Source organism: Pseudorca crassidens, chromosome 9, assembly GCF_039906515.1.
Source record: "Pseudorca crassidens isolate mPseCra1 chromosome 9, mPseCra1.hap1, whole genome shotgun sequence".
In the NCBI taxonomy this organism is placed as follows: Eukaryota; Metazoa; Chordata; class Mammalia; order Artiodactyla; family Delphinidae; genus Pseudorca; species Pseudorca crassidens.
The window spans coordinates 80,080,068-80,093,976 of NC_090304.1; the positions used below are offsets into that span (position 1 = coordinate 80,080,068).

Sequence of the window (13,909 nt, forward strand, 5' to 3'; positions counted from 1 at the left end):
TCTGCCAGCGTTCAGTAGGTGTTCTGTAGCAGTTGTTCCATGTGTAGATGTATTTCTGGTGCGTACGCTGGATCTTTCTGGAGAGTCCAGGGCAGGCACAAGGCAGTCTGGTGGCTTGAACAGTATTGGAGTGAGTCAGAACCAACTATTATTACCTCATTGTCTCTCTCCTTAGCATGTATACAACACCCTTCTTAATCATACCCTAGCTGACCTTACTGATTGTGGTCTTCACTCCCTATACCTTCTCTCTCATGCTGCACCCTGTGCTTTAGTAATATGAAACTTGGTTCCTCTCTGAACTTGTCATTATGCACTGATACCTCTTCCCTCTGATTGAAGAACTCCAAGTTATCCTTTAATTCCCAACTCACTTTAATTGTTGCGTCTTCTTTTAATTGATTGTTCCTTATTTTGTGTGCAGTGTGAAAATCACTCTTAGAACACTTTTATGTAGTATTGGAGTTTTATATTTTTTCTCTCATTTGATTAATAGATCTCAGAGGGCAGGAACAGTATCTTGTGAGTATTTGGTTTCTCATTCTTTCATCCAATAAAGATTCTTTGAGCACTTGTACTGCCAGGCACAGTGTAGTGAGGATATAAAAATGAATATATTACTGCCACACTCTGGTACAGGGTTTCTCAGCCTTGGTACTTTTGGACCACTTCTTTTTTGTGGGGGATGTCCTGTGCATTGTAGGATGTTTAGCAGCATCCCTGGCCAGTAGCACGTACCTAGTCCTGACAATCAAAAATATCTCCAGACATTGCCAAATGTCCCCTTGGGTGCAAATCAGCCATGGTTGAGAACCACTGGTCTAGTGGGAGAAAGCAAACTAAACATTGAGTTCTCGTTAAATATCAGGGCTTCTGGTAGATACTGTATTTATGTTATTTCAATTACCCCCACCCCCATTTTTCACTGATCTAATTGGGGATCAGATTTGTAACATAGTTTTCCCAGTACTACACAGCTAGTAAGTTATGAAGTTAGGATTTAATACCAAGTCTCCCTGACTCCAAAGCCCATATTTATTCCATTACAATTCATATAGTGATGACAGATAGTCAACAAGTAGATACAGTGTTTAATGAATACTATATTGTAGATAGATGTTCAGAAAGTTCTGTGAAAGCATAGAGGTGGGAATTTTCAATTATTTTCCTGGGTAGGGTAGAGATAGTATCAGATAAATCTTTACAGAGGAATGATGTTTAATGTGAGTTTGAAAGAGCATACATATGTTTTCTCAAGAGCACAAGGTAGTGTGAGTGATCATTTCAGATAGAGGGACTATATATTCCAAAGCAGAGAGGCTTGCTGACTTCTCTATCCTAAGCATTTAGTCTAACAAAATAAAAGCTCAAAAGATGCTTGAATGATCATATAGTATTTGTATTTACCCCTGGAAGAGCAACTGGGAGAATGTATTGTGTATACCTTTACTTATGAGCACACATTTAGTTAGAGTGGGGGCTATGAAGTAGGATGTTGGATAGAAAACAGTATGGCCACATTGCTATAATTTTATGTATTATTTTGTTTCTAGTTTTCCTGATTGGGCTTTTTCTGGGACTACTGTTGTGGTACAGAACAAATAGAGTGCTTATTCCCCACGAAATAAAGTATATTTTTATGCATACTAGTGGAAAGAAGTGACTTGCTATAAAATTAGTTAAGAAACATTTTTAAGCACCTGCTCTGTGCCAAGAATTTTTGACATGCTAGGGATATAAAAATTAAGACAGTCTTCTTAAAGTCCTTAATTAAACTCACTCCACGGTGTCCACTTGATCTTCTTCCCTGAACCTGTCCTTTTTCCCTGACAGAGTTGGCAGTGTCCTCTTTTGTCCACCATGGTACCTTGTAGGTATCTCTGTTTTTTGATTCATTGATTAATTCAATGAATGACGTTTACTGAGTGACACTATTACGGGACGTAGATAGCAAATGCATGAATAATACAGTGTTAGGTAGTGATAAGCACATATTTGAAGAAAATGAAAACAGTAATAGGACTGTGACAAATACTGCTATTTTATACAGAATGGCCAGGGGAGGCCTTAATGAAAATGTAATATTTGAGAAGAGACATGGCATAAAATGAGCGAAAGAACCATGCAGATATCTGGAGGAAGACTGTTGCAGGCAGAGGGAATGAATGACTTTCAGAGTTTCTTAGGGAAGACTCTAGAGTTAGGTAAACAGCAAGGAGGCCAATTTCACTGCAGTGCAATTAGGGAGGGGTTTGTGCGGGGCTAAAGGCCAGTTTATGTATAATGTGCCAAGGTAAGGATTTTAGAGTTGGATTTCATTCTTAAGTGTGTTGGGAAACCATTGGAAGGTTTCAGGTAAGAATTTTAGGATTTTACATTTTATTCTCAAATATTTTGGGGAGTCATTTGAAAGTTTTGAATAGGCTAAAGGTATGATACTATTTACGTTTAAGAAAGGACTATTCTGGATACTCTGAATGCTTTGAATAGACCATAGGGCCACAGTTGGAAACAGACCAGTTCTGATACCATTGCACTGGTCTTGCCAGGAGTTGAGGGTGCTTGAATTGGGGTGGGATTGATGGAGGTGGGTGAAGTGGTTGAATTCAATATATGTTTTGAAGGCACAGTCAATAGACTTCTACTCGTGTGGAATGTGAGAGAAGCGTTAAGGACAACTCAAAAGTTTTTTTTGGTCTGAGAAATGGGTAAATCATTGTGTTATATACTGACGAAGGAACAGGTTCTTAGAGTTGCAAGAATAAGTTCACTTTTTTAGCACTTTAACATGCTTTACTGGTTTCCTTTGTGTTCCCTATGAGGCTGTGAACTTCTTGATTCCAGGGACTAGGTTTTATAGTCTTTGTTTAATCACCCACCAGAACATGACTTGGCAGATTATAGGAACTCAGCACATACTTACACTTGCTGCTTTTGTATGTTAATACATGCGTAAGTGCTCTATTGGAGATGAAAAACTAATTTTTTGCTAAATTTTATAATTGAGAAGAGTTAATATTTCCATTCAAATAATTAAAAATGAAAAATTTAAAATTAAGTTGCTATTTATTATTAATTATTCCTAATTGGAATTTTACTTTGTAGGTGGCACATTTTTACAATTCTATCGATCAACAAATGATTCAAAGTCAGAGACCAATGATGTTACAATCTGCCTTAGCGTTTGAACAGATAATTAAGGTAAATGGACTTTTTATGCTATTATAATTAGATTTTACATGTGAAGTGTTTCTCATTTCTTAGTTTTTTCGTATACCCTTCAGCTTAACACAGCCATTGATCTAAGGCTTTATTTTGCTCCCCAGTGACTTCCTTCAGTCTTAACAAGTAACATTTTTTACAACTGTAGATTTAAACAGTTATAATGTTTCACATATTTTGGTGCTGATTTTGATCAATTGAATTTATATATATATATATATTTATATATATGTAGTACAGTAAGTCCCCTACATATGAACCTTCAAGTTGCGAACTTTCAGAGATGTGAACGTGCGTTCCATCAACATCAGGCAGGAGTGAAACTGCAGCTTGCCTTCCGGCTCCTGTTGCTGACGATCCTTCAGCTCTACCATCTCCCACCCCTTCTGCCTCCTCCAGTCAGTAACTCTTCTTGCCTGATCACTCGATGCCAGCCCCTTTATGCCAGCTGTTGTACTGTACTAATGTACTTTTCAAGGTACTGTACTGCTAAGATTAAAAACGTTTTTTAAATTTTTTGTGTCTGGTTTTATGTATTATTTGTGTGAAAGGTATTATAAGCGTATTACAGTACAGTACAATATAGCCGATTGTGTTAGTTGGGTACCTAGGCTAACTTTTTTGGATTTGCAAACAAATTGGACTTATGAATGTGCTCTCGGAATGGAACTCGTTCGTATGTAGGGGACTTACTGTATACAAACTTGTATGCTATTATATTTACTTATTCACTGAAGTGCGAGGTCCTTATATACAAGACTCTTTAGTGCTTTTCCATCATCTCCTGATTTTATAATTTAAGTTTTATTTGCTCTTTATCTATGCTTATTTAAATATCCACACATATGAAATTAGGAAAACCCACACTAGTTTTTAAACTGTTAGTATGTGACTGCTCACTTTTTGAAATAAACATTTTTAGTCTTCAGAGACATGAAATATTTTAAAAGATAAGTAGAAGAGGGATATACCCATTAATTCTTCTTTTATTTAAAGTGGATAGCTAGTTGTGTCATGGTTCTCAAGACCACCCCCAGGTTCTGTGATTTACTAGGAGGACTCATAGGCCTCAGGGTATAGTTGTACTCACAGATGATTTACTTATGATTTATTACAGTAAGAGGAGGCAAAGCAAAGTCAGCAAAGGAAAAGGGAAATGGGGTGAAATCCTGGGGAAACCAGGTGCAAGCTTTCAAGAGTCCTTTCCCAGTGTAATCACCCAGGGCATGCTTAATTTCTCCAGCAAGAAGTAGCACATGTGAAATATTGCTTTACTAGGAAAGATCATTGCCCAGGCTTTTATCGGGAACTGGTCATGTAGGTATCTTCTGCCTTAATATGTACCAAAATTCCAGATTCCCAGAAGACAATCAAGTGTTCAGCATAAACCATATTGTTTAGGTACAGTGAGCCACTCTTAAAAATTAGAGTGGTGGGAACTCTTCCAAAATCCAAGTTCTCAGATGCCAGCTAAGGGCCAATCTTTTAAGCAGACCTTTTAAGGGATAACAGTCAGACCTGCTAAGATAACTTTTTAATGCACACTAGTTCTCAGGCTTAAAATTTACTAGAAGTTATATAATTCATATTATAGATGTTATTAAATTTTTTTTCTTATTGCCAGAGCTCAATATGAGTTTATGATGGAAAATTTCAAAAATATAGGTAAACAGAAAGAACAAATGTTTTATGATTGTACTACTAAGAGTTGGCCATTCTTAATAGTGTATATGTCATTTTAAACTTTTTTTTCTGTGCATGTTTACAAGTGTACTTTTTGAAAATGGGTTAATACTTTATTATTTTTAAACTTTTTCACCTAATAGATAATGTTTTAAATCAGAGTGTTCAGAGCCCTTTCTTCTGTAATAAATGTATTCAAAATTACATCTGTTGATATTTCTAAAGAGGAAGCTTATTTTGAGAAATTGGGTTGCGAGAAGTAAATAATTATATTTAACATATGTTAAATGAGACATAGTAGGGGACAAAAACTAAGATAGGAGGAGAAGGAACACTAAAGTTCTTAATACTCCCCTGGCCACTCTCTATATTGGAGAGCAGGAACTCTTAATTTATTTATTTTTATACACTAGTAATACAACAGTAAGTAGTGTGTAGTAATTATTCAGTAAATTTTTTTTGAACTGATTCACAGAGTATTTTATTGAATTTATTATAATTGTTTAGTTTCGTTCATTCATCACCTGTTTATAGAGGGTCACAATATGCCAGAGACTTGCTATGCCTTAATATATACCAGTTCAAGTGAAGTATAGAAACCTCACTTGTAGTTAGGTCTCTTTATCCTCTTCATTTTTATATATTTGTCTTAAATATTTAGTAACCTTTACATACATGAAACACTGCATCAGATGGGGTTTGCTTCAATCATCAAATATGATTTAAGAAACTCATGAGAAGGATAGTTTATTTTTTATTTACGTTTTCCACATCCCAATGTTCTTTTTTCCTTTCTAAAGTTCCACGCTTTTTTAAAAAAATCATTTCCTTCTTATTGAGAAAACTTCCTTTAGCCATACTTTTAAGAGTAGGTTTGCTAGTGACAGATTCTCTTAGTTTTTGTTTAAGAATGTTTTTATTTTCCCTCATTCCTGAAGGATAGTTTCACCAGATATATAATTCATGGTTGACAGTTGTTGTCTATTTTCTTTTTTTTTTAGAGAAATTGTTTCTAAGTTACTTTATTTTTTTAATGTTTCATTTATTTTATTTTATTTATTTATTTTTGGCTGCATTGGGTTTTCCTTGCTGCACATGGGCTTTCTTCTAGTTGCGGCGAGTGGGGGCTGCTCTTTGTTGTGGTGCGTGAGCTTCTCATTGCGGTGGCTTCTCTTGTTGTGGAGCATGGGCTCTAGGCTCATGGGCTTCAGTAGTTGTGGCTCATGGGCTCTAGAGTGCAGGGTCAGTAGTTGTGGTGCATGGGCTTCGTTGCTCCATGGCATGTGGGATCTTCCCGGACCAGGACTCGAACACGGGTCCCCTGCATTGGCAGGTGGATTCTTAACCACTGTGCCTCCAGGGAAGCCCAACAGTTGTTTTCTTTTAGCACTTTAAAATGTTGTTCCACTTCCTCCTGGCCCTCATGGTTTCAGCTGAGAAATCCACTGCCATTCAAATTTGCATTCCTTTCTAAGTGATGCGTTGTTTCTTTCTGAAACAGTGAGGTACAGCTTGAAGACAGGGTGAGTGTATATGTTAAAATTTCTGCTGGGCTCTGCAGATACTATCCTGACAAAAATGGAACACTGACTTGCACTGCTTCCTTTTCAGATGAGTGGAGTTGAAGTTTAGTGACCCCTTTTCCCCTACTGACACCTTCCCATGAAAGTGGGACATCAATTGGCAGTGTCTTGTTGCCTCCAAGTAGAGTGTAAGCGTAGCTCCCTTCTAAGCTCTGTTGACATGATTGGGAGGATGTGGAGGGCTGATTCACACTGCTCTGTTGCAGCGTAATGGGGGTAGAGGCTCAGCTCTCTGTTAAGCCCCACTGACATAAGCAGGGGATGGAAGATCAGCTCACTTCCTGGTCCCAATGAAACTGAAGAAGGGAGTGGGTTTCTATTGGTGTTAAGTTGGAGTAGGGTGCGTATTGCTAAAAAGGTTTTCTGTCATTAGGCCACTGTTTTTCTGGTCCTGTGGACAGAGGGAACAGGCTTCTTCTGGAGGTTTTTTGTCTGCCCCTGGGGGTGGTTCCAGTTTGGAGGCTTCTCCAGCATACTGTCTGGGATATAAGGGAGACATTAAGGAAACACAGGTGTGTTGTTCCTCAATTCCCAAGGTTTCTAGGCTGTCCACCTTCTTATTTCTATCTTTTAGTATTCCTATGCTTGTTTGTTGTGTTATGTCCAGGGTATTTTAGTTGTAAGAGGGAGAACTTGGAAGGAATGGGGCTACTCAGTTCTGGGCAGAATGCCTTATCATTTATAAAATGGAAAAAACTATTGTGTGCTCTTTTATTGCACGTCAATATTAGGGATAATTGGACTAATGATGTAGAATATTGAATCTTTTCAAAAAAAGAAATGTGTTAAATACTAAATGTCATTTGTTGTACCTTAGAATTCAAAAGTAGGAAGTGGGGGAAAGTCACAGATTACTTGGAATAATCCTAAAGAATTAGAAGGCTACATCCAAAAACTCCAAAATGCTGCTGAACGACTTGCCACTGAAAATAGAAGACTGAGAAAATGGCACATTACATTTTGCGAAAAGGTATATTTTATTTATAAAATTTAATAAGCTATGAATAGTATTATTTAAAAAGTAATTAGGTTATAATTTTAAATAACTTCCTATTTGGAAATAATTTGAGACTTTAAGTTGCAAAAATAGTTTAAAGAGTTCACACTTGCCCTTCACCCAGCTTTCCCTATTGTCATCAACTTATGTAACCATAGTACATTTATCAAAACTAGGAAATAAACTGTTTTGAATTTTATAACTTTTTCCACTGATGTCCTTTTTCCTTTTGAGTGTCCGATCCAGGATCCCACCTTGCATTTAAATGTTGAGGCTCTGTAGTCTCCTACTCCTCAGTCTTACCTTGTTTTTGATGACCTTGATACTTTTGATGAGTACTGGTCAGTTATTTTGTAATGTCTCTTTTTTTTTTTTTTTTTTTTTTTTTTTGTGGTACGCAGGCCTCTCACTGTTGTGGCCTCTCCCGTTGCGGAGCACAGGCTCTGGAAGCGCAGGCTCAGTGGCCGTGGCTCACTGGCCCAGCCGCTCCGCGGCATGTGGGATCTTCCCGGACCGGGGCACGAACCCGTGTCCCCTGCATCGGCAGGCGGACTCTCAACCACTGCGCCACCACGGAAGCCCCTGTAATGTCTCTTGATTTGGTTTTATATGATGCTTTCTCATTTTAGATTGAGATTATACAATTTTGGTAGGAATACCACAGAAGTGATATTTTGCCTTTCTCAGTACATTGATTAGGTATTGATATGTCTTATTATAGGTTGAGTTAACCTTTATCACTTGGGTAAGGTGGTACCTGTCAAGATTTTCTACTGAAATTATTATGTTCTAATTTTTAATAGGTGGTAGTTCTTATGGACATTGATTTGCTTCGGCAGCAACAGCGGTGGAAAGATGGATTACAAGAATTAAGAACTGGCTTAGCAAGTGTAGAAGCACAGGTAAAGTGTGTTTTACTTTGTGCCTACACTTTGTAATATGACCTTTTCAGAATGTGAATATATGAATTGATGAAAAGTTCATAAAGGTTATCTGTAAATCTTTACTAATGAATTCCTCATAAATTTAGAATTTGACTGAATTATATATAAAGACCATAAATTAGCAATGCATTTACGTTTAAAAATATGTTTCTGTTTGTCTTACGGAATTCCAGATCCCTCAATTTAGACTTTGTAAATAGTTTCTCTGACATGGTGCTAAAATATCTATCATTTGTTAGTTTTCTTTTAGGTGATTGTTACGTCTGTTGTGACAAAGTTAAGTTTAGGCAGAAGCCTAATGACTGAAATAACTCTGTTTCAGAATTTTTTCTTTTTTTTGGGTAAAATGTCAGTTCCACATGCATTTTGATATGAGATGATCTGTACAAAAGTAGTTTGCACAGAGTCTACCTAGTAGGTGATAAAGGGATCTTAGTGGAATATGAGGTAAGTATCTTAAACATTTACATATATTTTTCAGCTCTTAGAACTTCAAGAAAAAAATAAAAATGAAAGTATTAGAATTGATATGTTTATGGTTATATGGAAGCAAAAAAGTATGTAAACTATACTGTGCATTCTTTTGTTTTAAATGTATCATGTTTTTAAATGTGCAATGGATTATTTAGGGAGTGAAGGGAATAGAAGAGTTATACTTGATGGGAATTTTTGAAAAAGGACTAAGAAATTTACAAAATAAACTATTGTTCCCGTTATTGTTGTTGTTTTAATAGGATCATAAAATAAAGTCCATATGTAAAATGCATTTACTATTAACTTGATTTTAAAAATTTTTCTGATCTTTTTGTGTACTATTTATAAGCACGAAGATTAGAGATTTTCATATTTGACTTTATATATACAAGTAGCAATTAAGGAATTACATGTTTTAAGATATTTAAGATGAGGGTTTTTTTGCTTATAATTTTACCAAATGTAATATGAAAGCATTAAATGAAAACCCATTCTACCACCTAATTATTAAATAAAAAATGTGAATATAACATATTAGGGATTCCAAGCAAGTGACATGCATGCGTGGAAACAGCACTGGAATCATCAACTGTACAAAGCTCTGGAACATCAGTATCAGATGGGCTTAGAAGCACTTAATGAGAATCTGCCAGAAATAAATATAGACTTAACATACAAGTAAGATTTTTTAAACTAATTTTCAATCTATACTTTTCCAATAATTTATATGTTAAAGTTATTTATTTGCTTTCAGACAAGGACGATTACAATTCAAGCCTCCTTTTGAAGAAATTCGGGCTAAATATTATAGAGAAATGAAGAGATTCATCGGCATTCCTAATCAGTTTAAGGGAGTGGGTGAGGCAGGAGATGAATCTATTTTTTCTATTATGATTGATAGAAATGCAAGTGGATTTCTGACTATTTTCAGCAAAGCAGAAGATCTATTTAGGAGATTGTCAGCTGTTTTACATCAACATAAGGTATGGAACATGTAATTTTCTGTCCTACTGTAATATTCATCTGATTGATTGAATTAGTATTAAATGTACAAATCAACAAATTATCTTGTGTGGCATAAAGTAAAAATATGCAAGCCAGAGAGCCAAAGTTTAGAATTCATATACAATCTAGGTTTATGCTATAGATGAGAAAAATGTTACCCTAAATTTTTTTTCTCTCTTTTTGAAGATTGAGAAGCTAGTTTCTCTTTCTTTTCTTTTTTTGAATGTTGTATCAACTTGGAATTTGACGTGACTCTGTTGTGTCATTTTTAATTCCTTTCAGGAAAATATATCCTTTTCTTTATTCTTTGGATTGAGAGCAATCCATGGAGGGAAGCCCTCAACGTTAATGAAATTGAGATGATTTAATTTCTTACTTTTGTTAAGGTGCATCATACTAACTCTCCAGAGATAAACCCCTATTGCATTTATTGCTCGTTTGATTGATCCTGAGGCATATGACTGAGAATTCATCAAGTTTCTTAACTGCCGCTGCAGTGCTTCTTCTGCATTTTATTTTTCTGGAATTAATTGAATCTGGATACTTTCGGATTTGTTGCCTATAGTAGCTCTTGGCTTTGCAGAAGTGATTCTGTCTTTGACACATCAAACTTGAGAATCTAAAGAAAAGGTTTTTGCAGTCTCTTCAAAAAAGTTTTATGATCAGTATATTTTTATGTATTGTTTTTTTTTTCCTGTTCATTCTTTAGGCTATGTGATAATGATTACATTTATATACTTAAACTGAAATTTATTTGAAACCTCACATTTGCCCCTTTTTATTGTTTTTAATAGTTGGACTCTAATCTTTTAAATGGTAACTTATTCTATTTTTTTAATAATATGTTTTCCATTTATACAGGAATGGATTGTAATTGGGCAAGTTGATATGGAAGCTCTAGTGGAAAAGCATCTTTCTACAGTACATGATTGGGAGAAAAATTTTAAAGCACTGAAAATAAAAGGGAAAGAAGTAGAACGACTTCCAAGGTATGATACAGAAGTTAAAGTAGTACTTATGTATCATAGCAGTTCTTGCCATGGGATAGTATGGGTACTCTTCATTTAGTGGTACTGAAGTTCAGTCATCGGTCTTACCTCCTCTAGAGCTCAGCTATGACACTTGAGAATCATCTGAGTAGAGAATTGCTGAGACTAAGAAAACCTCTTCTAGAGGTTCGGCTGGCTGAGACCTAGTTGGATAGGACAGACTGGGGGAAGAGGCTTCTTTCCAGATCTGGTGTGAGGATCTAATATTTGATGTGCACGGGCACAGTCTAAGAATGGTAAGAATCTACTACTGAGAGCATACTGGAGGACATTTGACTCCAATTTTGTATGGCTCTGCCCCCTTTCAAAATGCCCTGGGAGGCACACAAGATAGTGCTGCCTCTGGGTATTGCCCTAAATGTGGAGGAGACCTTCTGAGGGGCCTTTCATAACCCAGAATATCCCCTTCACTGTCTGGAATTCCGATCACTGAAACCATTCTATGCAATAAGCCCTGGGAAGGAAGGAAGGGCCTTGTTTAATTGTGTATATATTACCTATAAAGTATAATATCACTTTTATTAATCCATTTGTTCTTTCTTTCAATAACTATTTGGTGCTCATTTACAATATGCAAAACCTTGTCCTGTGGGAGTAGAAAGATGAAGACAGAGTTCCTGAGATGAATTTGCTTGCTCTCTCGTAGTGCAATAAGACAAGTATGTTTGATGATTAAGTCAAGTACACGCAGGCGTTGAGAGAGTGGGCTCTGGAGGTAGATGGCTCTTACTAGCTGCATGAGTTTGACAGTCATTTCAACCCTGTGAACCTCCATTTCCTCAGCTTTAAAGCAATTACAACTATATTATTTATCTCAGTGTTTTGCCGATTAAATGAGTAATTTGCATGTAAATTAATGGTAGAGGTTAAGTTCTCAATAAATGCTAGTTGTTATTAATTGTTATTAATACTAGATAGAATAATCTATATTCCATATTAGAGACTGGACTAAAGGCTATGGAGATTTACAGGATGATATCCCATCCATTTGTGGCAAAATCAGGGAAAGCTTCATTAAGATAGAAATAGTTGAACTAGGATTTTGATGGGTAGAAATGAGAATTGGAGGTTAAAGCAGAGTCTCTCAGGAGAGGGATTTATATACTGAAAACCGAAGTTGGTTAATTGAGAATTTGATTAGGGTTAATGTTTTATTAGGGACTAGAGGAGATATTTCTGGAAAGGAGTAGATAAAGTACAGATTTGGGAGAGTCTTACATTCTAAAACAGGGAATTTGGATGTTATTCGTGTTAGAATGATTAGTTGTTGAAGGTTTCTAAACAGAAGCGTGTTAGTACCAAAGCTATACATTAGGAATGTTAATCTGGAAATAGAGTTGTATGGTGGAATCAAGAGATCCTGGAGGAAGAGAGGTTCGTCTGTCTTCATCCAGAAACCCAGTAATAATTAATTGAATCAAGTTGTTGGTATTCAAAATGTGGAGGAGGAAATATTATGAGGTATTAAGGGGTCTTACTTTTGAAGGAAGATGAGGGATGAGGAATAGAGAAGAGACAAATGGCTTGAAGGTTTGAACTTGGATGACTAGGATAATGATAGTGCCATTAATGTTACTTTGAAGTAAGGAAAAGTCAGTGTTTTTGTAATGTTTGAACATGAGATTTCTCTGTTGGATACTCTATTTGAGCCCATTTTTGTTTGACTTTATGCTGTTACCTGACTGCCCAAGACCTCTACTGCTGCTACTGCTATTTGTTTGTCCTTTTCTATAGACGGGGTTTCTATTTATACTTCCCTGCCAAAGCTAAACAAAACAAAAAGAATGCCTGTCCTACATGCCATATTTCATTTTTCTGTTTCTTGCTTATAAGTTAACATGTATTCATCTAAGCTAATACACACATATATATACACACAGATAATTATTTTATGGGTACTTTTGGGAAATACGCTGTAAGATTAGAAAATCCATATCCTGAGGATGTATTTCAGATACTGCAGTAAGGATATACTTTTTGGGTAGGCCATCTATGTCCATCCCATTCTGTCTATGGCTGAATGGAGCCTCAATTGCACATTAACAATATTTTCAATTGAAAGGTGAACATTAGTCTTGTCCACAAGATTCAGTGTGTACAACTCTGCTGTAATCATATCACTTTATGTATTAATTCATTAGTAAAATATGGTATAATGTTTTTAGGTTTACCAAAATCATCTATTTTCATATATCAAATGTTAGAAATTTAGACATTTTGTGTCAGGATTTCAAAAATCAAATAACTTCATGTATAAGACAAATTGACTCTTAGGTTTTGGTGGTTAAGAACTGGAGTTTAAACCTCTCCAGTTAGTGGGTGATTGAGAATAAATAAAACTTTAAGAGAAAATTGTATTTTTATAATGAAACTTTAACGCTTATAACTTGCTTTCTAAGAATATCACCTGGTTCTATGTTTTAAAAAGAGTCTTTCTAAATAATTTTTTAGACCAAAATTTCCAGACTTTTTTTACTTTATATAATTTAAGATAAATATGAGGTTTACTCAGATGAATGATTCTGGTTCAACTTCTGTTTGTTTAGAACATTATAATTTGCATTCAGAGTACCATGCAAAGAATTAATGTTCTTAAAAATATATGCCTTTTTTCTGATTGTTAAAATAGTACATTTGTTTTATAAATTTTTTAAAATATAAAAAGGCATAATGACAATTGCTGTTAATATTTGATGTTTTGGACATATTAGTACATCTGCTTACAAAATTTGGATCATACTGTATCCTGCTATTTATTTAACACTAATCATTAGTATTTCACCATGTCATTATCTGGTCCTCAAAAATATGACTTTAAATTGTATAGATATATAATAATTTATTTAGCCACTCTGGTATTTAGTTTACTTCTATTTTTTCACTATTATAATTAATACTTTGAAGAAGATACCTGTATGTAAATCTTGGAGTCTGCCCTGAAAATCTCCTTAG

General features: G+C 35.4%; 1 protein-coding gene across 8 annotated transcripts in view; it reads left to right on the forward strand.

Annotated features, from left to right (window-relative positions):
- The window catches only part of DYNC2H1 (dynein cytoplasmic 2 heavy chain 1), a 379,694-nt gene that overhangs the window by 29,698 nt on the left and 336,087 nt on the right, over nt 1-13,909 (forward strand). For all 8 annotated transcript variants that reach the window (XR_010946253.1, XM_067750851.1, XM_067750854.1 and 5 more), the window contains exons 13-18: nt 3,106-3,201; nt 7,306-7,458; nt 8,289-8,387; nt 9,442-9,581; nt 9,658-9,886; nt 10,770-10,897. Coding sequence is in view for 7 of the 8 variants with exons in the window: in XM_067750851.1 (XP_067606952.1) it covers nt 3,106-3,201; nt 7,306-7,458; nt 8,289-8,387; nt 9,442-9,581; nt 9,658-9,886; nt 10,770-10,897 (845 nt within the window). In the remaining variant the exon portion in view is untranslated. The remainder of the gene's footprint in view (nt 1-3,105; nt 3,202-7,305; nt 7,459-8,288; nt 8,388-9,441; nt 9,582-9,657; nt 9,887-10,769; nt 10,898-13,909) is intronic.